This window comes from Chroicocephalus ridibundus, chromosome 1 (assembly GCF_963924245.1).
Source record: "Chroicocephalus ridibundus chromosome 1, bChrRid1.1, whole genome shotgun sequence".
NCBI lineage: Eukaryota > Metazoa > Chordata > Aves > Charadriiformes > Laridae > Chroicocephalus > Chroicocephalus ridibundus.
In genome coordinates, this window is record NC_086284.1 from 207,750,908 (window position 1) to 207,777,095 (window position 26,188).

At 39.4% G+C, this 26,188-nt stretch overlaps 1 protein-coding gene across 9 annotated transcripts in view; it reads right to left on the reverse strand.

The window, feature by feature from the left end:
- The window catches only part of MAGI2 (membrane associated guanylate kinase, WW and PDZ domain containing 2), a 755,492-nt gene that overhangs the window by 518,350 nt on the left and 210,954 nt on the right, over nucleotides 1–26,188 (reverse strand). For all 9 annotated transcript variants that reach the window (XM_063323526.1, XM_063323523.1, XM_063323524.1 and 6 more), the window contains exon 2: nucleotides 2,199–2,315. In XM_063323526.1, coding sequence (XP_063179596.1) covers nucleotides 2,199–2,315 — 117 coding nt within the window. The remainder of the gene's footprint in view (nucleotides 1–2,198; nucleotides 2,316–26,188) is intronic.

Below are 26,188 nucleotides of genomic sequence, written 5' to 3' on the forward strand. Positions count from 1 at the left end.
AGCTTAAAGAAATATTAAAAACGTGCCCAAAGCAGAAAACTTTGAATACCAGCACCCTTGAAAAGTATGTTCATGATTCAAAAATTAATTTATATGAAAAAAAAAGAAAGAGTTGATAACAGTTGAGAACTTTTTTTGTCCTGAATATGAATGCTGGAGATGGAATAAAACTGCATTAAAAAAAAAAATTCGCCTCAATTATGATTGAGGAGAAATCTGGGTTTCAATCTATGCGATGGTGTCCTTTTCATTTACCTGATTATGGAAACTTCTTTAGCTAACCATACATCACCCTGTCCGCATTTGTTAATTTCTTTATTTTAAAATACCCACATTTCAGGAGGGCTACTTTCATAGTATTCTCAAGAAAATTTCAAAGAAAGTATGCCACTCTGGTACTATTTTTTTTACTATTTTTTCTACCACCACTATTGAAGAGAGTCTTCCACTCTATCTGAGAACATGCCCGCTTACCTAGCAATTCAGCAGCTGTCATCTGCAGAACTATCATATTTTTTAAAATCTGGTTCTTACTTAGTTAAAGCTTCTCAATATGTAATAGACTAATGACCTAAGAATCTAACCACATAAAATGACACAGAAGTTGGATAAGTCACAGCATAAAGAAAAGGTAATATGAAGTGTTTATAGGTTCCAAATTGTGGTCTTTGTGGTTGTAGTGCTACTTTTTGAATGACGCATTTCCTTCTGTGAGTACTGTATTTCACTTGACAAATGAGAGCATTTTATTATTGCCTTGACTAAAAACAAAACAAAACCAAAAACTACTTATCATGCCCATACTGCCGGCAGACAGTATCTGTTACACCTATGCAGTAGTTGCAATATTGTTGGGCTTGCTTTCTTTTTAATCTGGATTTCCATCATTAAGAAGCATGTGCTGGGGCTCTAATAAGTATACTCCTATGCTAATGACCCCCCCAGACATCCTAAGAAGTGGGATTCAACCTCAAAGCATCTTTGTACTTGCGTTTGTACTTCAGCTGTGATGTTTCTCAGCACCTTCAGGCAACCCTAATTTAGCATAAATCTCACATAAATGTAATGTTTTACATTTTCTGCATACAGGTAATAATTTTTTAATGTTTTTGGTCACCTTCCTTTCTAATCAGGGATGACCGGAACTCCTGATATTAAGGCTTTATATTTATTTAGCTTCAGCTTTCAAAAGAAAGGGGAAATGCTTGAGCGTCCTTTATTTTGATGGAGCCTTTCAAAGCTCCCTTCTTTAATGTAATGAAAGAAAAAATGTACAGTAGCATTCACAACAACACAGCTTTCACAGAGCATCCACTCATTACCACATCAATAGCAGTCACCTAGTGCACCCCCCTCTGCCCATCATCCCAGTGTCAAGCCTGCAAGTTCAAAGGTGCTCCCTTTTTTTGCCCAAACCAAAAGCTCCATTTTTTTGGTCTATCCAGCAGTTATTTTATGAGTGAAGAATAATAGAACTTCAGTCCATTTTTAATGATATACATTGTCTGTCAGCCGAGTAGATCTGTTCTGAAAGGCCCGGCCCTCAGAGTCGGACACGGCTTATGTTACTCTACTTAATTTCACGTCTACTGCAGAAATAGGTGAATAAGGTCAATAGCTACAAAAATGATTTCAGAGGTTTCAGAATGTTTCAGATATAGATACCATTGACTTATGTGACAACAAAAGAATACGTATGCAAGACAACATGAACTTTCATCGCCGTGCCTGCTGCACCTCAACAACAACGTTTGCTAGTTTATATCTTTCCTCTGTTGCCCTATTGCATTCTAAGCCCCATGGTATTATTATGTAAAGCATAACACTGTGAAATACGAGGCAGATCAAACTCTCTCTGTTGGACATCAATTTAACCAGCCCCGAAAACTGCGCTTTTTTTTTTTCCTATGAATTTGTGCTTTTTAAAACTGCAGGAGAAAAACATTATTATTCTAGAGCTACAATTTATGATAACTACAACTTCGAAAACACCACGCAGTTTCAGGAATTACTTCACCATTAGACAGTTCAGATTCTCAGCAATAGCGTGGAAGACATGAACCACGCCGCAAATCTATTTACAGGAAGACTGCTTCATCTACAGTCCACCTCTTCACACCTTGCAAATGGTCTCAGCCGCTTTAATTCAGATATTCTGCTGCCACTAAGAAAAAAGAATTGTTCATCACCCTACTCACATGGCACTGTGCGGAGGTAGAGATTGTCTCTTATGATCTGCTGGAGCTCATGGTCTACCGAACCTTTCTGGAACCGTAAATTGAGGTAGTGACGAAGGTCCTTATCAACAATGCCTCCTGTCAAGGAAAAGACAAATGAAAGCATGATTTAAAAATATATTGCTTTGACGGAAGCAATGAATCACCTGTAAAGTCGCAGTGGCTCATTTTCCTTCATGTTTCTGTCACGATGGATGACAGAAGCACAAAGAGCTTTCTGGTTAATGCATGCAGTTGGTATAATATCACTTACTATCAATAACTGTAAAGGTTAAAACAATTAACGACGACTAACCGGCTAAAGCTGTACAGTTCAGAAAATACATATAGGATTATAGACCAAGGTGTCATTTTTTTTCTGCACAAACTGGAACATATCATTATATAACTACCTACATATATATCTAAATAATAGACTATTAGGTATTGTGTTCCCCATGACCTTGTATCAATTTCCCATCTGCTTTTTAAACCAAAAAATCTTGGTTTAAAATGTCTCTGTAATGTTTGGTGTTTTCAGCCCAAGTGTAACCAGAATAAAAGGTAGCTGTACTTAATGATCATATAAATATGATAGAATATTTTATGTTATTTATTTCTAATAGCACTCCTATCTGGAAACAATACTATAGCAAACGAGGGTACATATTTTATTTCCACCACTGAAAAGAGCCATTAGTAACACAACATCTCAGCATACCACTGCAAACATGGGAAAAAATTGAGTTAAATCCCCTGTATTTGCCACTTTTACTGTAACTTTAGGACAAAACAACTTAAAGTATTGTTTGGCCACTAACTGATGTATCATCTTCCACTATTAAAGGCACACCTATAAATCTAATCCAACAGGGTTAATAAACATTTCCCAATATAGTTCCTCTCCATTTCTTTTAATCCAGAGTATGGATCACGTTTATAATTACGGAAAAATATGTCTATAAATAACTGCATTTCTTCCTTCTCTGAAATTCTGACATAAGAAAAATACAGAAAATCATTACTACATTGAGTTCTGACATATATTCCCGAGATGAAAAATTGCAAGCTGGTAGATCCCTAACTTGTTGCTTCGTACATTCAACCTTAAAACATTTTTTGAAATGGCATTTGCTATTGAACTCTCTGCTGAAAATCTTATTGACTTGGACTAGATAAAGATTTTCCTGTAAAAAGGAACAAATAACATTCCTACCTAATTATCTGAAAGTCACTGCAGAGCACAAATGGCTTTAAATTTAAATATATTTCTCCTTATATCTATTCCTATTTATCTGACAATTACAAGTCCATAATCTTGTTATTGCTCCTCTTTGTCAGTAACTTCAAAACATTTTGTTCCAGTTTTATAAAAAGCTTATAAATAATTTCTCTCATCTTTAGCTAAAGGCAAAAAACCAGCAGACTTTAATAATAAAGAACTAAAAACAAGCCCCAACTCATAACAGACACAAAGAAATACCTGCATGCCCGGTTCCCAGGGGCTGAGAACTTCCATACAGATCTCTGTTCTTCCAGGATCCAGCTGAGCCACTTAGCCTATTACTTTGGTACCACTAACCCTACTTCTAGCAACGGGCTCTGTTTGCAGACCAGACCATCCCTAATCCTGCTAATTTTTTAAGAGATTTCAGATGAGGCGAGGGCGAGAGGAGGCTGCAGAGAGACGCTCTGCTCCTGATCGGAATCAGCTGTCCTTTCTGATCGGCTGCAGAGAGTAAAGGTCCTGCAGCTCTTGCTCTAATATACAGAACATGCCCAGTGATGCAGATGCTTTCTGGCAGCCTGAGAAAATGCCAGCTCGAGAACAACAGCTGTAGCCTGCCCACTGACATAACCCTGAATCATTCAACTTAATGACATAGGTAAGTTTAGGAACCTACACAGATTTCTGACCCTCAAAGTGCATTTCTTATTTACAGCCTTTTGCTTCAAACACAGCCATTTACTTGCCCATGTGTTAATGAATGCACTACAGCCTCCTAAGCACTTCATAAAAAGAGTCACCTGATATTTTTGGCAAATTGCATATTCCAAACTGGAGTACAAAAATCTGTATTTACAAGAGGAGATACCTACAGCCTCCTATTTGTTACATACAGATTCAAAAGCACAAGTTTGTAACAGAAATAAAACCTGTAAATGGTGCAGACAAAAAAAAAACTTAGCAGCTTCCAAGCACAAGGGAAACGTATGATTTTTTTCTTAATATCTGAGTATATAATGTAACATTAGCAAAGCCTATTTCAAAGAGCTGTCAGAGGAACTACAGACAGCACAGGTACAATTGACCAATTTCTTCTTTGAAAGTCATCCTGTTCTCTGACCTAACTGAAGTTTTTTCAATTTTTTGGGCATAGGCTACAGGTTCTTTTTATCTGTTATAGCAATGAGTTTTACATCCTGGAAAGTGTAAAAAATAAAATAGTTCCAAAGTCCTGAAAAGCAGATGTAACATTTTTAATTCATCCCTCCAGTTGTCATTCTTCTGCTTTTCTCCCTTAAAAAGCTTTGGTTTTTTACCTGATGTTTGTCAAAAGCATACCTGACTCCAGATGTGCTTTCCAGGTGTTTGTAATACCTGAGCTTTTGAGCAGCCTGACTCTTTTCAAGTACAAGCAGAACAAAATATTGAGTGTGCTAGCATGGGGCCATAAGACTTTCTGCAAGAAGCTATAGTGATTTGCAAGAATGTAAACCAGCCTTGATTTAGCAGCAGTGAATTAGGTCTTGTGTTGCAGGCTATATAAATCAAGGGTAACATGGGCAATAATAATACGACTATGCTCTCCAAAGGGCTGAAATAAAAGACAGAATATATTATCATTTGGTTTACTTTGGAGGGAGAAAAGAAACTCAGTGACATTGTCAATATGTTCATAGGAAGAGAAGCAATCAGAGAGAAATTGTTTTTACAGGCAGTAGCAATACTCTGCTATTTAGTGGTCCCATCCAACACAGTTAGACAAGTGTCCGGTACCCAGGACTGGCTTGGTTTCTATAAAATTCAACTTTCCATTATTTTCTTTTCATGATATGTTGAGAACCACCGAGAAGTTGAAAAATTCCTGACGTGAACCCAACTCCGTAGTTTTCTATTATTCCCAGCCAGCCCGCAGTGGAGGACCTCAGGATGACGCACCGTACCACCAGCCCTGCTGCAGCTGCGCCGCGCTCACGAGGAGGAGCTCAGAGGGAAGGAGCTCACCAGGGCCACATCCAGCTCACCGTGCGCGGCAGAGGAGAAAGGAAGGGCTGTTGTGTGTCGGGGTTATTATGCAGCACAAGCTTTAGAAACCCAACCCAGAGACCATAATTAAAAATGTTCTTTGGCCACTGCCACAGGAGGCGGCTGACAACTGCGCGATGGAGCATGCACTGGCTTGCAGCCATGCAGGGCTTTTTTTTTTTTTTTTTTTTTTTTTCCTCCTGGCTTGAGGCCTGTACTCTGTTTCAGTTTCATTTCACTCCAATGAATCCCATTGCTTTGCTAGCTGGGAAATACAGGACATGAATTAAACACTTCCAGTAATGATCTCTTGCATAATGTATGTCTGGTTTAGGTACAGCTACCAATCATGATGGCAAACTCATAACCATAACTGAACGTGATTCCAGAGATTATAAAATTAGATACACTTGGATGAACTAAAAAATGCTCTGTTTGCATGTTTTACTTATGAATGTAATGAGCAAAGTATATCTTTTTATAGTGTTTTAATATATTGCTTTCAAGTTTCCTTCCCTTCTCAAAATCTAGCAGCAAAGCCCAATCAGAAAAGAAACACAATAAAGAACACGCATACAAAAGGGTATTGAATAGTTTGTAGCTCATTAAGAGATTCAAAACTGAAGAAGATAATTGCCATTTCCAAGAAAATGACAGAGATAAACGTTTATAATTTTCTCTAGCCCTAAATACTGTAAGTGGATTTTTGTATCTTCCTATTTGGTAACCCACCAATACTGCAGCTGGAGTCTACTCTTGTATTTCATTTTCCAGTGAAGGACCACTTGCAAAACACAAACATCCCTCTTGTTTTTCCCACAATGTTAGCTCTAAATAATTTATTTCTTACCCTTAACACAATTTTTATGGTTATAACTTCTCAGTAAACATTTTTGAGTATTCACCCATTAGTATTTTCTCATCTTGTATCATAACCTTTCAGTGAATCGACTTCCCAAAACCTGGTGCAGTACATTATTTGTTTTTTAACAGTATAATCAATTGCGTCTCAGCCAAGAATAATTTGCCTTAGATATTTTATTTGCTGGGATTAGAATTTACATTTCAGTTTCCCTGGGCTCTATAAATACTCCTGGTTAGAAAAATCTATGAGTAAGCAAGACTCTTATATCTAGATTTGCATCTGTACATGACCTGTGTCTGGGAAAAATAAAGGAAATATCTTAGGATCTGGACCTGTGACAACAGACAAGCTCATAAACTTTTAGTATAAAATACCTCCCTTCTTGTACTGTCCTACTTGCATCAGTTTGTGTCTCCCCTTGTTTTCAGTGAGCTCCCATTTCTGACTGTAAATATAAGACATGTATTTGGCAAAGCCAAATGCCTTGGCTGAAAAAGGTTTCACCAGCTTTGGTAGGACTACTCTACTGGAGAGTCTCACCTCAAATCTTTACTCAGGTACTACCTGGAGCTTTATATTGATACTACGGTATGCTTCCACGGACATCTGATAATAGCTCAAGTTTCTCCTGCACTTCTTCAGCAGAAGACATGCAATTTAGTGCATGCCAGGCTAACTTACCTTTCATCATTCACAGATCATCTAATCGACCTTTCAGTCAGTAGACTAAATGATGGCCTGGCTTCTTTAAACCAGGTATCAGGAATATCTGATTTATTAGTTCTTTCCTCTACTGGTGAGGCAAAAATGTCTTTTGCCCATGAAAGTAGCTGCAAGAATTTTTTTTGTGACTCTCTCAGGGATCTACTAATAAAATCACAGCCGTCATAAATAAAAAGCTGCATATATGGTTTAATTGCTTATTTCTGAATATTTTTTAATGGTCCAGTAAGAATTCAGAATACCTGAAACTACCATATACAACCCCTCTCATCATCCTCATCAGTTCAGCGATGCGTGATGCCCATGCCCACTTACCTATAAAAATCTCTATGATTTTTTCATGCTGGCATATATGACCTAACCAGAGGTAACCTATAATTCTCCTCCTCCAGTCCTGGTCTCCAGACACACACAGCTCTAGGCTGGGGTATGGAGAAAAATTATCAATGCAAGCTTGAGTAGCAGCGAGGGACTGGCACCACCCAGCTGTGAGAGAGCCTGTGTCAGCCAGGGCTCCAAAACACTCCTGCCAATGCTCACTTCTCACTGGGAGCTCCCTAAAGTAATTGAAAAGATTTTAAACATAAGAAAATATTAACTGCCACATCTCCTCTTCTCTCGGTTCCTTTCCCCAGATGGTCCTCTCTGGAGGAGAGCAACATTCCCCTCTCCTGAAGGCTCCACCTAACCCATGGACCATAATACAGTTTGTAAAAAAAGAGGTAAAATATGTCCACCGACAATTTTTTTTTTTCACAAGTCCAGTGATATTTTATTGTAATAAACTTCAAACAAATATCCTTAAGAAGGCATTCATTAAAGAGGAGTTGATGATGGGTTCAGTTCTGGGCCCCTCTGTACAAGAGGGACACTGAAGTGCTGGAGCGTGTCCAGAGGAGGGCTACCAGGCTGGTGAGGGGTCTGGAGACCAGGTCATATGAGGAGAGGCTGAGGGAGCTGGGCATGTTTAGCTTGGAGAAGAGGAGGCTGAGGGGAGACCTCATTGCCCTCTACAACTACCTGAAAGGAGGTTGTAGAGAGGTGGGTGTTGGCCTCTTCTCCCAAGTGAATAATGACAGGACCAGAGGAAATGGTCTGAAGTTGCGGCAGGGGAGGTTTAGATTAGATATTAGGAGGAATTACTTTACTGCAAGAGTGGTCAGGCACTGGAACAGCCTGCCCAGGGAGGTGGTTGAGTCACCATCCCTAGAGGTGTTTAAGAAACGTCTAGATGTGACACTTCAGGGCATGCTCTAGTGGCAGAGATTGTAGGGGTTTTTGTGTGTGTGTATGGTTGGACTCGATGATCTCAGAGGTCCTTTCCAACCATGAAGACTCTATGATTCTATGATTACCGTTACTCACATAAATTGCTAGTGTTTGTAATACAAACAATAATTTTTAAACAAATGAAGTATGTCTTATCTTAGTACTTGATTAATAAAGATTTCATGCATTTAGCATTTCTGAAACACTATGAGATTATTTACTTTAATAGTTTCTTTAACTGGCAAGAGTAACCAAAAAAATCACTTTTAAGAGAGAATATGAAAATTCCAAGTAATATCAAAACTCTCGGCTGGATTTTATAAGGATTCGTTATTAAAATACAGCCTGCCGCTAAGTCTATTATTTAGGGGAAATTATTCTCAACAAACCTACCTAGTGCTCAGAGGAGTATAAAGATGAATGTTGGCGTTTCACTAATCATCATATATTGGGCATATTAAACCCTGGAACTTCCTTCAGGTTTCCATGTAAAATATGTAATCGCTGTAACAGTAGTCTGAAAACTGTACAACAAAACTTTACAAATCATAAGAAGCATGTATTACATTCCAGTCATCAGCTGAAGATTACACATTTTATTTTTAAAGCCTTTCTATCTCTACATTAAACTCTGTGGGTCTTCCACCTGTGGAACTTCTACCTGCTTTCCACCACTACCTTCAGCCAAGTCTGCCACCAGACTTACCTGGAAGGTCTCAAACTATCAAGGTTGATCTATCATCACTGTGCAATATGTGGTAAGATAAAGTGCGACGGAGAACCAAGAGGAAATTATGCAAGAAAATTACACTCCTCGGGAAGAAAATGAATTTTTTTCATACTTGGGACTACTGCAATAAATTCAATTTCATGATCCTTTACTGGAGATCTAAATAAATGTCACGAATAAGGGCTTTGGAAAAACGTACCCCTTGTAGTTCTTATACGTGCGATATATGACGAAAAATATTTTGAGATCTAGTTTACTGATGGCAAAATGGCCTTCTCTTTTAAAGCCTACTATTTTGTAGTCTTCCCTTTTCTCTTTGTGTATTGATTATACTACTAACCTTTTTGCTTATTGATCCTTTATATTATATATCAACATTGTATTTATCATACACACACTTGCATTTCCATCCTTAGATTTACTCTTTTATTTCTCCCTCCTGGCATTTTAAATTCAAAGATTTAAAATACAGGAGTGTAGGGCTTACAGGATAAATTGCACGGGGACGATACTATATACAAAATATAGACTGTATTAAAAAAAGACCAATAAAATCTAGCCAGACAATGAATAATTTTCTCCACGACAGGTCCCCGAGCATTCATATAGAATGACAGAATATGTCAAGTTGGAAGGGACCCATAAGGATCATTGAGTCCAATTCCCTGCTCCTGCTCCTCGCAGGACTACCTAAAACTAAATCACATCAATATTACATCAATATTTGGATGTATGTCTCTGTAAAAATATGTCATTGCCTAATTTTTGTGGGCGATGTATTTCACCTGCTCTCCTCAGACCAGGAGACAGGCTGAGGTTTGCACGCTCTGGTCTTCACCCCAGAGAAAGCTTCCACTGGAGGAATTCTCACTGCCTAAGGACAACCTGGGTTCAATTCACCACTGTGTAACGCCTGCCCTTGTGGGAGCTTCTGCTGGGGCTGTCTAAGGACTCGACCAACGGGACACCCTGCAGCAGCAACAAGATGAGAACAGCAACACCGGAGGCAGACTGATCCTTGGAATAACGCGAAAGCATGTCATGCCCTGGATTTATTTCCTTAGTTTTGTGGCTCACCTTAAGCCTCTGTTTGAAATATGAGACCCAAGCGTGCACCGCGCCGGAAGCAAAAATGTGGTTTGTAATGATACGGGGAGACTGTGTCAGCAGGAGGGTCAGCTGAGCCAAACGCATCTGTGTTTTGTACCTTGTCTCAGATTACTGGACTTCAGCTCTTATTAAAACAGTAGCTCTCCAGTCCTCGTGGCTACAGAAACAGCCTTCCGCTGTGCTGGCAGGTGCAGCGTGGTCCAGAGTCTGCTGGCAGCGTGTGACATCGACTTTGAGACAGGCACTCCCAAGTTAACCTCAGAGAACTGCCACGTAACTAGTAAAACCATTTTGTACCTCTGCTATTTAGAGGTACTTTGCTCTGTTCTCTTCAGTTCTTGACTGGAGTTTCTGGGAAATACCATGATGTAACTGGTTGGTAAAAAAAAGTCAAGCTGTACTTCATGTGTCAGAGAGGACAGTCTGGGGCACTTTGCTTTCAGAACACTTATGGTTTTTTTGGTATTCTAGTTAGCAGTTGCATAAATAAAGTAAAAAGGCTCTTCGAACGCTGACGCTGCTTCTCTACAAAGCCTGTCTGGAAATGAGCTGCCTTTTACTCTAATTTTGAAATTCACTAAAGCTAATTATGAAACAGAGCTGTTTGTAGGTGCCTCCAGTATATCATTGATTTGACTGATAACTTACACATAAACATTAATGATTGCTACTGAGGTACTTAAAAGACTGTAATTGTTCCTACAAGACTTACTACAAGGGAAATAATTACCTTTACAGATGTTTTTGACAAACACTAAATTGTAGGGGATTATACATTTACTAACAAAGTGAGAATGTCAAAAATGCCACTCAGCCCAGCAATATCTCCAAGGATAGACTTCTCTTGAAATCTGAACGTATTTGCAGAAGTCTCACTTCAAATACTACCTGGCATTCAGATGCTCCCACTCATAGACATCTCCTTTTATTTGGACAAAGGGTACCACAACAGAGCTTGAAACTTGCAAAGGCCAATGTTTGTTATGTGACCGAACTCCCAGGTACAGCTCCCAAAGAAAATGATAGAAAGGTCCCAACTGACTTCAACAAGAACAGTTGCAAAAGGGATATAATCCAACTTATTGGTATTCTTCTGAAAACAAAACCCCTTTGAAAACTGATGGCACACAAAGCTGAAAGCTTACAGAATAAACTTAACCGGAGACTGAATGTAGCATAATAAAAACATTCGAACAAAACTAATAAGGCTGATTTTAGCTTCAGAAAAACATTTATAGTGTTATTTGGGCTGGATGTATTGCCAGGAAGCTGTTTTGAATTCTAGGAAAATCCACATTAGCCACAATGTCCAACAGACAAGCTAACCAAGGGGAAAAAAAGTCATAAAGATGTAAGAATTTTATTTTTTAATCAAACTGTAGCAGAGTATTTCTTCTTGTATATACTTGGAAAAAAAACCCCATGCTTCTCTCTGTGTGCTGCTTACCGACATGCTCATTAGGAAAAAACACACTTCCAAATTGACTTCTCTGGAAAAACTCAAATGCAGCATTAATCTCTGATACACAGTAATGGGGATAATGTGGGGCTGAATTCGTTCTGGCTGGGTACAAATTATGCCTCACTGCATCAGTTTAATTCTCTGTGCTGTAAGGGTGAGTCACCTAACACTGAAACCCTGCAACCTCTCGTGGGGTCACCTGGTGGAGCAGCCACTCTAATGCCCAGAACACCTGCAAGAAGGGCATCTGGCTGCTCATGGCCTGGACAGGTGTGCTCTTCGCTGGGTAAAAAACTGGCCGGATGGCCGTGCCCAGAGAGTGGTGGTAAATGAAGTTAAATCCAGTTGGTGTCCAGTCACAAGTGGTGTCCCCCAGGGCTCGGTGCTGGGGCCGGTTCTCTTTAATATCTTTATCAATGATCTGGATGAAGGGATCGAATGCACCCTCAGTAAGTTCGCAGATGACACTAAACTGGGCGGGCGTGTTGATCTGCTTGAGGGTATGAAGGCTCTGCAGAGGGATCTGGACAGGCTGGACCGATGGGCTGAGACCAATGGTATGAGGTTCAACAAGGCCAGGTGCCGGGTCCTGCACTTGGGTCACAACAACCCCATGCAGAGCTACAGGCTTGGGGCAGAGTGGCTTGAAAGCAGCCCGGCAGAAAAGGACCTGGGGGTGTTGGTTGACAGCCGGCTGAATATGAGCCAGCAGTGTGCCCAGGTGGCCAAGAAGGCCAACAGCATCCTGGCCTGTATCAGGAATAGTGTGGTGAGCCGGACTAGGGAAGTGATCATCCCCCTGTACTCGGCACTGGTGAGGCCCCACCTCGAGTACTGCGTTCAGTTTTGGGCCCCTCACTACAAGAGGGACATTGAGGTGTTGGAGCGTGTCCAATGAAGGGCTACAAAGCTGGTGAGGGGTCTGGAGGACAAACCTTATGAAGAACGACTGAGGGAGCTGGGCACGTTTAGCTTGGAGAAGAGGAGGCTGAGGGGAGACCTCATCACCCTCTACAACTACCTGAAAGGAGGTTGTAGAGAGATGGGGGCTGACCTCTTCTCCCTGGTGACAAGTGACAGGACGAGAGGAAACGGGTTCAAGTTACGTCAGGGGAGGTTTAGATTGGATATTAGGAAACATTTTTTCACTGAAAGGGTTATTAAACATTGGAATAGGCTGCCCAGGGAGGTGGTGGATTCACCATCCCTGGAGGTGTTTAAAAAAAGGGTAGATGGGGCACTTAGGGACATGGTTTAGAAGTGGCTTTTGTCAGGGTAGGTTAAAGGTTGGACTCGATGATCTTAAAGGTCCCTTCCAACCTCAGCAATTCTATGATTCTATGATTCTATGATCTTCAGACAGTATTGCTCCGGAACCAACCACGTGCATCTTGTATGCAGTGCCACCTCTGCTCTCCACATTCAGGGCCTCTACAGTCCTCTCTCCGCTCCCCTCGGGGTTGCCTGCTCCTAAAAGCCCGTGCTGAGAGCTACATAGGTTGTTGGTCTTCAAGAAGAACCTGTTACAAGTTTTATTATTCAAGCAAAAGTAGAACTTACAAGAATATGTTCAAAATTGTTTTACTGTGGACAAATATTCTCCTGTCGTTGCTTTGCCATGGGTAAAACCATCTCCTCTTAGAAGTAGACAGCAGTTGCTCCTCACCTTTAATGGAAAAGTTTTTGTTCTATTTAATACTCTTTTTCTACGAATAGAGCAATATGAGCATTCATCTACTAAGGACACAAACGTTCTTTGTCTCTAATACTCTTTTAGTTTTACCTTCTTTGTGGAAGACAACTGTGATGGAACTTTGAGGTTTGACATGTATTTGAATAAAATATGAAAGACTGGATTGGAACAGTGGCACGGTTTTACCACACTTGAATTATTTGAAAGGCATTCTACTTAAATCATAGCTGCACAATTTTAATTGCTTGAGATAGAGACTTATTTTCCTTACTTCTGGAAATAATATTGCCGTATTAATAGGCCGTGAATTGTGTGCTGACATTTTGTAAAAAGAGAAAGATTAATCTGGGTAAAAAATTCCCAGCAACACACAATTTATGAGGGAAGCAAGCTCACAGAGGCTACCATTGTATGAGTTCTAATAATAGTTACAAAATATGATTTAGGTTGGTATCTGAATCATGGGAACCCAGTTTTTTTACAGTCTTTACAGCATCTCAGTCTGAACCTATAATGTACCGTGAAAAATCACTACCATAACACATTACTTCCTGGCTTTTTAATAACTTGTTGCATAAATAGCAGAACACTATTTTGCAGCCTTTATACTCATGAAACTTGTCAAGTGCAAACTCATCTTGCAATAGATAAACTGAACTTTGAAAGCAGAGTTCACAAAATTGTTGCTCATCTCAGAGACTAAATAGCAAATACGTTATCAAATGCATGTCCTTCACCCAAAAAACTATTCTCCTGAGTCAAGCGTCATGGCATTCGTATTAAGTCAGAGGAAAACGCTAAGAAAAATTAAAATGGGAGGTACTTTACAGCTATTTTTCAGTAATGGGAGATTAAGACTACACAAAACATGCAAATAAGCCTGAGGTCCAAAATGTGTCCTCCAGCTTTACACACAACACAGCACTCGGGACACTTAACTGACACCGTCCCCTCTGTTTCATTTCTGTGTGATGCTCCTTTCAGCTTGAAGTCCACAGGGATACCATCTTCCAGCTATCACACAAATTAAACAGGGTCGTGCCCGGCCAGTAACTGAACAGAAAACTTCTCATCACATGAAACCAAAATGAAAGTCGTGTTGGAAACTGAGCAAGTGACGCTCTTCTTTCTAAGCCAAAGGTGGGCGAGTGCCTCGGCATGTTGAGGCCACAGGACCAGTGGACCCAATATAAAGTCCTCGTAGGGTAGCATTGAATTGGTGATACATGCCACACACTAAGAAACCTGCATTTCAGTCAAGACAGAAGCACAGATGAAGTCTGTGGAATGTTTGGGATTCTCTGGAACGAAAGCTGGTACTGCAATTGAACACGTCATTATTAGGCTTAAAAACAAATGAATCAAGAAATAACTAGACTAGCAGTGGGCATAATATTTAGAGCGTTACAGAAAGACTGCACTGTTAATCCCCTATGGAGTGTAGCAGCCATATTTCTAAGGCTGTATATTATTCAGTTTTTCATTTTGCACTGGCTTGGGAATTAGAGCCTTTCACCAAAAAGTGGTTTTCTTTCCCTGTCCGAGGGGTCCATTCTCTCTAAGACATCCAGAATGGTTAGATATTACATAGGTAATTACTGTCAGAAAAAAACCCCAAAACTTCCGATAAAGAGTATACAAAAAGTTGGAAATAGTACACAATTTCACTATAAAATTAATTTTTAAAAAAGCTAGATATAGCTAGAAAAATCTATAACAAAATAAGCATTTGCAGTGTTAAATGACTGCATAGCAAAGCATAAGTAACCCAATTTCTTTCTTGAAGACATCTAAAACCTCATCATTCTTTGTTTGTGCATGCTTATAAAGCAATTAATAATCTTACAAGAATAATTAATAATTAATACTACTAATAAAAAAGACTTGCATAAAGAATAGATTTTAATTTGGGAAAGGAAAGTGAAGGTACAAATAATCCAGGGCATTTTCTTGGTTTTGACGTAAGACTGAAAAAAGTACTAATTTGTCAGTGAAGCATCTTTTATCGTGACAAATTTCTTAGCTATTGTAACAGAACAGCATGACAGATAAAATCAGCTGCCTTAGTATAAAACCCATTCAAAATATTTTCTGGCACAATCCATTACATGAGGGAAGCATCAAAGATGTACAGTAAAAGGACAATCAAAACTGTAAATTTTGGTAAAAGACTGAGTCATAGTTCAATATGAGAAACTAAAATGAAGTTGTTGAGGCCTCAATAGCACTGCTCAGCACCAGGCATTGTGTTTGCTACAGAGCGCCTCTAGAACAACTTCGATGTTTTACCTTACTTATACTTTAATTAAATACAGCCAAATTTGTCACAAAATCACTCAGCTACAGGTACCAGGAAATTTAAGATCAGAGGAACTATTGCTGTGGGTCAAGCTCTGGGCTGTTACGCTTTTGTAGTCTGTCTCTGGCAAGCGTTTTGCCAAGGCGAAGGAAAAACCAAAGTGCCCACCAGAGCCCGGGTGCTGCGGCTGCTGCAATGTGGCAGGGCAGCCATCCTCTCTAATTCTCCTGCCCAATCACTCGCACTTAGGATATAATTCCTACACTCCTTCTTTTTTCAACATATAAAAAGGAAACCTTTCCTACTTGTTTCAGAGAGAAGCTGGCAAGGTAAAACTGAAGCAAACAAATAGCTAAACAGCAAATACAACAGCGAGATTTGTAGATGACCAAGCAAATTATTTCCATGTACTTACTGCTGACAGTGCTTTCTCTGCAGTGAAAATACGGAATTCTGGGCTGCACAGGGAAGAGTGTGGCCAGTAGGTCGAGGGAGGTCATTCTCCCCCTCTGCTCTGCACTGGTGAGGCCACAACTGGAATACTGTGTCCAGCTCTGGGCTTCCCAGTTCAAGAGAGACAGGGAACTGCTGGAGAGAGTCCAGCGTAGGGCAACTAAGATGATTGAGGGATTGGAGCATCTCCTCTATGGTGAAAGGCTGAGAGAGCTGGGACTCTTCAGCCTGGAGAAGAGAAGGCTGAGGGGAGACCTTAGTAATGTTTACAAGTATCTAAAGGGTGGGTTTAAGGAGGATGGAGCCAGACTCTTTTCAGTGGTTCCCAGTAACAGGATGAGGGGTAACAGGCACAAGCTGGAATGTAGGAAGTTCTGATCAAATATGAGAAAAAACTTCTTTATGGTGAGGGTGACAGAGCACTGGAACAGGCTGCCCAGGGAGGTTGTGGAGTCCCCTTCTCTGGCGATTTTCAAGACCCGCCTGGATGCAGCCCTGAGGGATGTGCTCTAGGCAATCCTGCTCTAGCAGGGGAGTTGGACTAGATGATCTCTAGAGGTCCCTTCCAACTCTGCAAAGTTCCGTGATTCTGTGATTCCGTAATACCTCTCTTCGCTTCTAGGCAGGGACACAGACTGCATGAGCTCGCGTCTATCAGTCAGAATAGCAGATACCCAGCATGCAAAGCCAAGGTAGTTTCAAACTAGCTTGTTTTCAAAAAGCTACAAAAATAAGTTTGATTTTTTTAAACCAAAAAACAAAAGCCTCTGTAACGTCACTCAATAAGCACTTTCAAATTACTGGATGTCGCTAAGCCCCATCAATAAAGCACTGTCTTCAGGCAATCAAAGGTACCTTTTTCTGCAGTATGGTACTTTAGCATAAAAGACAGCACTTGGTTTTGGAGGACTGAACCAGCTGCTCGGTGCACGAAGAAGCTGCTGTATTCTGGGGCAGTCTCAGTTGGGTAGCTGAGCCCCCTTGTGCTGATTTAATTAGCACTGCTGGAAAATGTAAATGACCGAAAGAGACACTGTGCATTGTGCAAAATTACATTGTGCGAAATATGTGTGCTTACATAATGTGTTTCAACAAAGAAATAAAACGCTCCTGTTCCCAGGAGCTCGCGGCAGGCAGATGGTGGGTACTCCAGCAAGATCACGCACTTCGCCTGCAGAGAAGCGATGCCCTCAACCTCTGGGGAACAGACTGCTGCTGCACTTCGGTAATACCCCGGTTTGCTGATCCACGGAACAAAACACAGGATTGCAGCTGGACTGAGATTGCTCACTCTGCATCCCCAGAAGCAGGAAGGTGTCACAACAGGGGACAAAAATGAGATGACAGAGTTCTAGGTTCACTTCGTTACCCTTCAGGCACGTTGTCCCCACGGCTATGATCTACTGGGCTGAAACCAATACAGTCTGGAGTTCAAAAGAACACTTAGCTGTTTCATACATAATTTATTACATTTTCACAGTTGTTACTTAATTAAAAGAGAAAACTAGTGGGCTAAAATCATGGGACAATAAATAATTTGGCAAGCCACTGAGGTGTGGATTAATAGCTACACATTTCCAGCTTTATCTGTGCATGTTAAGGTCAGTATCAGTGTGCATATGGTACCAAGCCATAACAGTGCCTCAGATATGAATATTGTCAAGGAGGATGTGCCTCTGATTTCACCTGCCTTTCTCTGTTGAGATTTTGATGCACATCTCATAAAATATTAGATCTGTACTTTCCCAATGCCATTTCCTTCTTCTAGTGCTATAGACCCAACGTTCTGTAAGTAAGCTTTACACCATATAAGAAACGCCAGCAATCATTTTGCTCTTTTTTCCTTTTTTCTTTTCAGCTTGACAGTATTAAACTAGCATGCAGAGATAATGGAGAGATTTATGTTTTTAAATCAGGAAGGCAGTAATTTTTTTTTCTGTTTCTAGAAGACTGCAATAAAAAGGAAATTAAAAAAAAAAAAAGGGCCAAATTCCTGGATCCTTATGCAGCTACGGTAAAGAAAAACTCCTGTTCATCTCATGGATTCTCTTCTACACACATAAAGACTGAAAGGAAACTGAAGAACCTCAGCAGTCAGCTTTAATTATTTTACCTATACCCATTTTAGAACACTACTGTGTGGCCTGGAACACATACTGGTGGACTTGGGCTAGTGTTCAGGTCAGATTGTTTACTCAGCCCCTACTAATAAGCTCAAATAATGCTCATGAGTTGGTCTGCATTCAGATTTTGGAGTATAAGGTGCCAGGACAGAGCAAAGAGAGATGCACCCAGAGGCTTATATTTAGGGTATCTGCCAAGTCTCCCTGTTGCTTCAGCAGGGTAGATGAAGAAGGATGATAATACAGGAAGAAACAATGAGTCTTCTATGCATATGTCATGTAATAAATAAACTATATAATTCACTGAGCTTTAGGAAGGAACTTTTTTGTTTCAGGAGTCCCTTCAGACTAAAATGTGCTAACCATTCCATTTGAATGTTGAGGTTGCTTTCTGAAGGCTCCTTGAGCTGTCAAGTGATCACCCAAAACCATAAGTTAGCTTACGTGACAGAAGAACTGAAAGACTGCATGGGACTTGCTCTATTTGAAGTGCTCGGAAACTGCATGGATATCTGAAAAGATCATGTGGCTTGGGGATCAATACTAATAGACAACATGTCCTACCTGTTGACCTTTCATTTGTTAGCAGTTCTCTTATGGAGTTAGTTATGCTTTGGCCTGAAACATGTTGGAGATATTAATATGTGAAGAATCCTGCACAAAACTTTGCATTGATACTCGTATTAATTAGGTTGGTGAGCTAGCCTCAGTAATTTAAATCTTTGAGACTTCGGTTCACAAAAATCCAATTCACAGCTTAAGGGCATGAAATATATAAAGACACCCTGTCTAGAACGGCTTTCTTTTTCTTCCTTTTGTTCTTTAACCTTTCCCTACTTCTCAGTATCTTTCCTTTTACCTTGAATTCCAGTTTCCTTCTAGCCTTTCCTTCTACCCTTTTTTTTTCCCCTGTTACACTCTCATCTTGCCTTTCCCACTTCTCCTCTCTTTTTTTGAAGCTCTCAGTATCTGTTTATGTTCTAGCAGGATAGCTCGAGTCTGCCATAAAGTGGTGAGTGCTGGAGCGAGCACCGTTTGTGCCAGTCACACTGAGTCCACCCCAGAGGAAGCCATCTCTAAAGGGCCAAAGCTCTTGATGTCCCAAACACACAAACATGTGCCAGTATCTGCATGAATCTAATGCATCTGTGTCCTTATGTCTGTGTCATGCAATAGATTTTGGAGCTAAGGAAATACCTTATTAAAAAGGAAAGATCTGTATGTGTCTGTACCAGTACAGTACAAGCCAACCAGCCTAAAGACTTTCAGCACCTCTGTAATATGGAGGGGAAAAAATGCTTTTCCTTGCAATTAGAGAACATCATAAATGAAACACCCTTTAGAGCCCCTATTAATGATCAAATTTTTTTTGCAGAAATATCTAAAGCAAGTTGCAATACTGTTGGCATGCCAGTTTAACTCAAAACCCAGAGTCAGTACTAGCTTTCTACATCAAAATAGTGAACTCCTGGGAGAGACTATTTAGAGACAAGGAACTCTCTTGTTTTAACTGAGAAGGTGAGGGAAGTGCAAATCACATTTGCCCCAGCAAAAAAAAACCAAACAAAACATTTCAAGAAGTTTCTAAATGTGTAATGTTGGTTGAAGCTTGGAGCAAATCATCAGAAAGACTGGCTGGCTGTTTCAAGACAGACTTCAGTTGAATTTATGTTCTTATTCATGAGGTGAATTCAGAGGTATTCCACAAAGGCCTCTGATTTTTGGTGTTTTAATTAAACAAATGGAGGAGAGAGATTTCAAAGAAAATTGAGTAGTCTCTCCTGTATTGCCGTCTACAGGCATCTTTCTAATCAGCAAAAGACCAAAGACACCTGGAAAAAAGAATCTGTTTTTTGTTCTTAACACATAAAAGACTTACTAGTTCAGCAGTTGTCAAGGAAGAGCTGGCAGACACCCTAATTCAGAAAGGGAATAGTCAAGGGATGGAGTTAACAGCTTTTTTGGTTGGAGATACTTCAACGATGAAGGGAACGCTGTACATCAAGGAAAACCAAGAGGAAAGCTAACATCTGAAGATACTGCCAGCATTGTAGTATCTCCTAAAATTATCAACTAATATTGCATGCTTTTGTGAATGGTTAAAGAGAGGATATATCTATAAATCAGCAAACAGTGTGGTGCAATGACAGCAGACCAGTAGAGTGACTGGTTGAGGACCTAACATCCAGACTGTACATGCTTTATGGCTGTTACTTAGTACTTATTCTAGTCTAATCCCACGGACTCAGTGGCCATTCACAGCTGGTCACCTCCTGGGTTATCTTCATCCAAAACGAACCCAGTCACATCCTGTGAGAGTGATCTACAGGATGAACTAACATGCAACAAAGCCGGGAGCATCAGGATATTTATTTCAGAAGAACATTCCTGATCTGAATTGAAATGCTAACGCATATGCACCCACATTTGCTTCCTTGCTTATTGCCATCAGTACACTGAACTATGAAGAAAAAACTTTGCAATGACCGTAGATTTCATCTCCTCATCCAACAGCTGTGAAGATGTAACGTGTAATGTGTGTATACATATCTCACTAAGTGTTTTGATGAAAGCAGTGACTAAAGCAGGTTTTGATTTATAATTTTTTCATTAACAGTTCAGAGGAATTTAGATTGCAATCATTTTACAAATTTGATTAATTTGTGCTGGGAATAAATCACTATCCATTAATAAATTAGAATTGTACTGGCAATAATATAAAATGAATATCTCATTGCAGGTAGGATTCTCCTGTTGTTATAAATGCTTTCCTTTCATGCTGTACTAACATATGCCATGCCTCTGGCTTTTGCTTCTGTTCTACAGGCGACACATAAAAGTTATTTTTTGCCCTAACAAGTACCTGAAGAGAAACCCGATACCATTGCTACTTTCAGGTTTATTATTATTATTATTACATGTATTAATTTGTGCCCAAAACAGAATACAGGGGGGAAAAAGACATATTTTGGGATAGCAGCCAACTACTACACCACAAACAAGAAAAATGTTATTGAAAAATACTGGATATCATAAATAATTTATTCAAAGTTTCAGATTCAAAGTAGCCAGGCCGCCAAAGGCTACTGAAACAATGACTGGGTTAGAAAAATGTCACTGAGCAATTTGTCTGTCTGTGAACATGGAACCGAGCATGAGACAGACTTAGTATTACTTTTTTTTTTTTAGTTTTATATTTTACAGCAAATTACATTTTCTGAATTTCTGCATCACAAATTTGGGGAAGTTAAAAGCATCACACAAAGAAGTCAGATCTATCATTTGATGGTTGGAGATTTGGAAAGATCAAAAACTACTCTAAAGATAAAGCAAAGGCATTCAGTTATATTTTAAGAACACACATATTGATCCTTGATGTTCAAGGTCGGAAAAAAACATCAGATCATTTAGTCTGATCTCCCACACAGTGCAGGAGACACTATGGCAGTCAGTGACCCCTGTATTAAGACTATTAATTTATTTTTGTAATAGCACTTTCCCCAAAGGTCTACAGGCTTGAAGATGAGAAAAGATGGAGACCCTCCTCTTTCTTTGGTAGTTTAGTTGGCCTTACTCTTAAAAATTTATGCCTTAATTTTAATTTGAATGTCTGTGACTTTAGTTTCCAGTCCTTTGCTACAGCATCTCTCTTTACCTGCAACAGTGAAACACCTGGAATCGTAGAATCATAGAATGGTTTGGGTTGGAAGGGACCTTAAAGATCATCTAGTTCCAACCCCCCTGCCATGGGCAGGGACACCTCCCACAGGGACACCATCCCATGGAATAGGTCCATGAAAAAAATGTGTACGTTGTAAATGAAACCACTTTATTTCTTTTTTTTTTTCTTTTTTTGCCCTGTAATTGTTGAGCTGAACAAACCAAGGGAGTGAATTTCTCTGGTTTTACGTCTCGTGGATGTTTTTCCCTGAAGCTGATTTCTAATGTGTCTCCATCACGTCTAAAGAAAAGAGAGCGGAGCTGCACCCAGACTCCCCACAGACTCAGCAAGAGCCACAGAGCACTCGTGACTGTGCCACAACTGAAATCGGGGGGAGTTTAATACCTCTTTAGAGGAACTAACAGAAATCAGCTCTTAGCTCTTCTGAAAAGCCTGCTGTTTTCTCCCACTGCCTGTAGACCACTGGATATTTATGCATATTTCAGTATCAGAACAAGAAAGCTTTCAATCAATGGTAATGCTCTTCCAACTGAGAGCCACAGGACTCAGAAAAAGCAAAGATACAAACCAACTATTTAGGGAGGAGAAAATGCCAAACAATTACAAAACAAGGTAGGAAATATTTTATTACCACCACAAATCACCCTGTTCAGTGGCACAGGTGACCAGTACAAAATATGCCCTAAGGAGCTATTTGAAAAGACAAAGGTATTTACTGTGATTTCGAAGTCAGGCACTAAAATAGGAGGTGGATATCTACCTATTTTTGCTGATCTAGGCCTACAAAACTCCAGCATCACAAGATAAAAATGAAAGAGAAAAACTGAGGTAGGATAAAACAAACAGAAAAATGTTTGCAGGAAGTAAGAATGAAGTCTTAAACATTATTTCCTCTATGAAAACTGGACTTGCACCTTTTTGCACAAATACCTCTAAAGAATCTAGTTTCCATTTACTCATGTATTTCCATAATTTTCACCTACTTGACTAAAGTTTATAGGTACTGATATCCCTAAATGGTGAAGTTGTTTATGGTGCAAAACAAACTCTGTATTTTACAGCACAGTTACTATGGTAGAATCAAGTTTCTCATTATTACTGAAAAAGTATCTTAAATCTTTTAAATCTAGGAAAATAAAACATTGCAATTTCATGGGAAAATAGGTGTTTTGGGACTTGTTAATCATTGACATTCCCTACCCCTCAGTTTCTTTTCTAGTAGACTTTTACACCAATTTAAAATGCGTATAAAACTATGATTCTTGTCCAAAAAAAACATTTAAAATCTTACTCACTTGAAATTTTACACATAATAGGAAGGCCAACAGAAAATCAGCTCCTTTTCATTTTTAACAGTTCTGCTATTATTAGTCGTACGTAATAACAGAGACAGATCTAAAGCCACAGAAGACAAATATGTGACATTATACAATATTAAGTGATAAACTGTAAGCAATCATATCATTAAGGAATATCAGAATATATATGTGCACAAGGGACAGAGTTAACACTATTCATTCAACCTTAACTGGCATTTCACTGCTTCTGAACGCTTAATTGTCTAACATTAACATTCTCCTTACACTCTAGGGATGTACTTTATACCACTCTTTTTGCTAAGGCAAATGTTATCGTAGCTAGGTGGTTTTTTCCCTCCCCCTAAAAGCACTCTGCAGATAGTTCAATAGCTGCTATGCTTATACAGGAAAATGTGTTGCTGAAGAGCAGAACAAAATAATGAGAAAATTATTCTAACCAACACAAGACATTTCTTGAAATTTCCAAACTCTTTTTGTCACACCACAGAGGACAGAAGACCACTCTGGATAGTATTATTATATTAGGCATTCTACTTAACATGTGCTTCTTCTAAAGAATTAACGTTCGTATCTGTTTTTCTGCAGACCTAAGTCCCTCAAAAAAGGAAGGTATAGCAGTCAATGCCCAGAGAAGCAGATCTTTGATTATCCAGCATGAAAACTCTTATTTTTTAATCATTTTTGCTCAGCCTACAGTAACAGTAAGCTTTCTCTGCTTTTCATAGACCATGCTCTAAATTATGGCACATGCCTATAATGATGGGTATGGTACATCACTCACACCTTTTATATAACCAAGACATTTCTTCCAGGAATAATGGGAACTCTGATTTCTTCCTGCATCTGAAAGACTGCTGACCTGGTCAACTAAAGTGTCACTTTTCTGAATTGCTCCAGTGGCATAACAGGACATGTAAAATTAATGATACTCTAGCCTGGGCAGATTTTTCCGACGGTGTGTTTTTTTTATCTTGTTTGAAAGCACTGCAGTTAAAAGTTTTCATCACTCAAGGTCTTAGGATACCTTCCTTCAGCATCCAGAAGCCCCGCTGCTTTCAAAAGGAATTGATTTCGCCTTGGCCTGCATAATCAGGTACGATCCTTTCTGGCTGGTATGTTAATTTTTGCATTCCAAACCAGATTCTACACAAAATGCTTTTTGCTGTACAGGATTTTCTGCATTTTAAAGAAAGGCATTTGGGCTGGTCCCTTCTCCAAGAAATGTGAATCATCATTCCCCTAGAAGAAGCTTGTAGAGAGAGAGGCTTTTCAACTTTTTGAGACTGTTTCTCAACCAGGATTTTTTGGTTGCTTGTCTCCAGTGCTGGTATGATTAAGAAAGGAAGTACCAAATTTCATTTCCAGCCATTTTATTTCAAAATCTCAAGAAGGAAAGCAGTAAACATGGCTTTCTTGCTTTAATTATTTGAAAATTTTACAGGCTTTATTTTAAAAGTAATCTAAGTTTGGATTGTAAACGGTATTATTATTCTGTAACAGTCTTCTATTTCTTACAATGTCATATATTCCTTCAAAAATTACTTTGGAAGATGCTTTTCTTGAAACAAAACAGTCCTTTACAACGTGTTTTCATTAAAAGACACAGAACATCAGCGAAATGTGTAACAGGCATCTTAAAAATAGGATTTCACATATTGTGGTGCTGTAGCGGGTGTTGGGCTTTGAAAACAATTGTTTAAACAGGGATTCCCGGAACAGAGCCAGATTTGTTACAGGCGCCGTGATTGCGGCTGGTGAGTACATTAGAGGAAGAAGAGATGTGCTGAAAATCAATGGAATTTCCCTTACCTCGCAGTAGCATGAATGACTTTTCTCCGCAAGAATGAACAGCTAACAAGTGATAAAAGCCTACAAAAAGACCAGTATAGCTCTTCCTTCGATATTAAGGCTACCTTAAAAATGCTAGATGGACCAGAAAGCTGAAGTATCCAGGGAAGTGTATACGCTTTCAAAATAAAACCTTGCTCTCTTTCCCTTGCATATTAGGTGGTCAAAAAAACTGCTTGTATTTTATGTGCTGAAGGTCAATTAGAATAATGCTGTCCTCCCACCCACAGAATGAAATCAGTTTAAATACCCACCTCCCGGGCTGTCTAATAAGTTCCTGCTGAGGTGCTATCTGAGAAGATCATTCACCAGCCTCTGCATTTGAAACCATCATTTAAAAGCAATTTGTAAAACCAGCATGTTTATGAAGTTGCATTCTGGACCATGCAACTGCTAAATTTACTGTGTTTGGAAATTCTAATTCTACGCACACCTACAGCAAATGGGTAAGATCAAATTTCACAGATAATCTGCTACTCTGCTTCATAACCTGTGATTTGCACATGAACATCTTTGCAGCAAAATATCTCAATGGTGTTTTCACATCAGTAGGTTTCAGCTGCAGCGTGCTATGCTTCCACAAAAAGAAAACTGTTGCGTTGTTACAGAAAGACTTTTTAAAATATTTTGATGAGTCTCAGAAAAGTCTTGGGGATTCCTTCCAACAGGATTTTTACAGCACCTGCAGAAATACAATCTTTGATTTTCTTTAAGGCAATCACTTTACAATCTCATAGATTCAACTGTATAAAAGTAGAGGTATTAGATTGTTAGCACTTATTCTCATCAATCAGTTTGCTTCTCCCCATAGTCTTTTCTCCCAACGTAAGACAGTGTTGTAGCTCTTACACTGCATAATCCTGAATAAAAATACCACTTTCATAAAACAGGGGAATGACAGTTACAGAAAAAAGGCATTATGTCACTAAATCATTTTCTATCCATCTGGTTTTGTCCCCTCTTCCTATACTTCTCATCTTTCATTTCTGCATCAATAGTAAAAAACCCAGAACTCTGTGGCTCTATTATCTGTGAGGGTGTAAAGTTCAGATTCCTCTCAAAATCCCTCTAGGACAGCTACAAAACTGAAGGCACATATTTTTTGATGCAAAAGAAGATACCCATGTCTAATCTTCTGAAGTTACA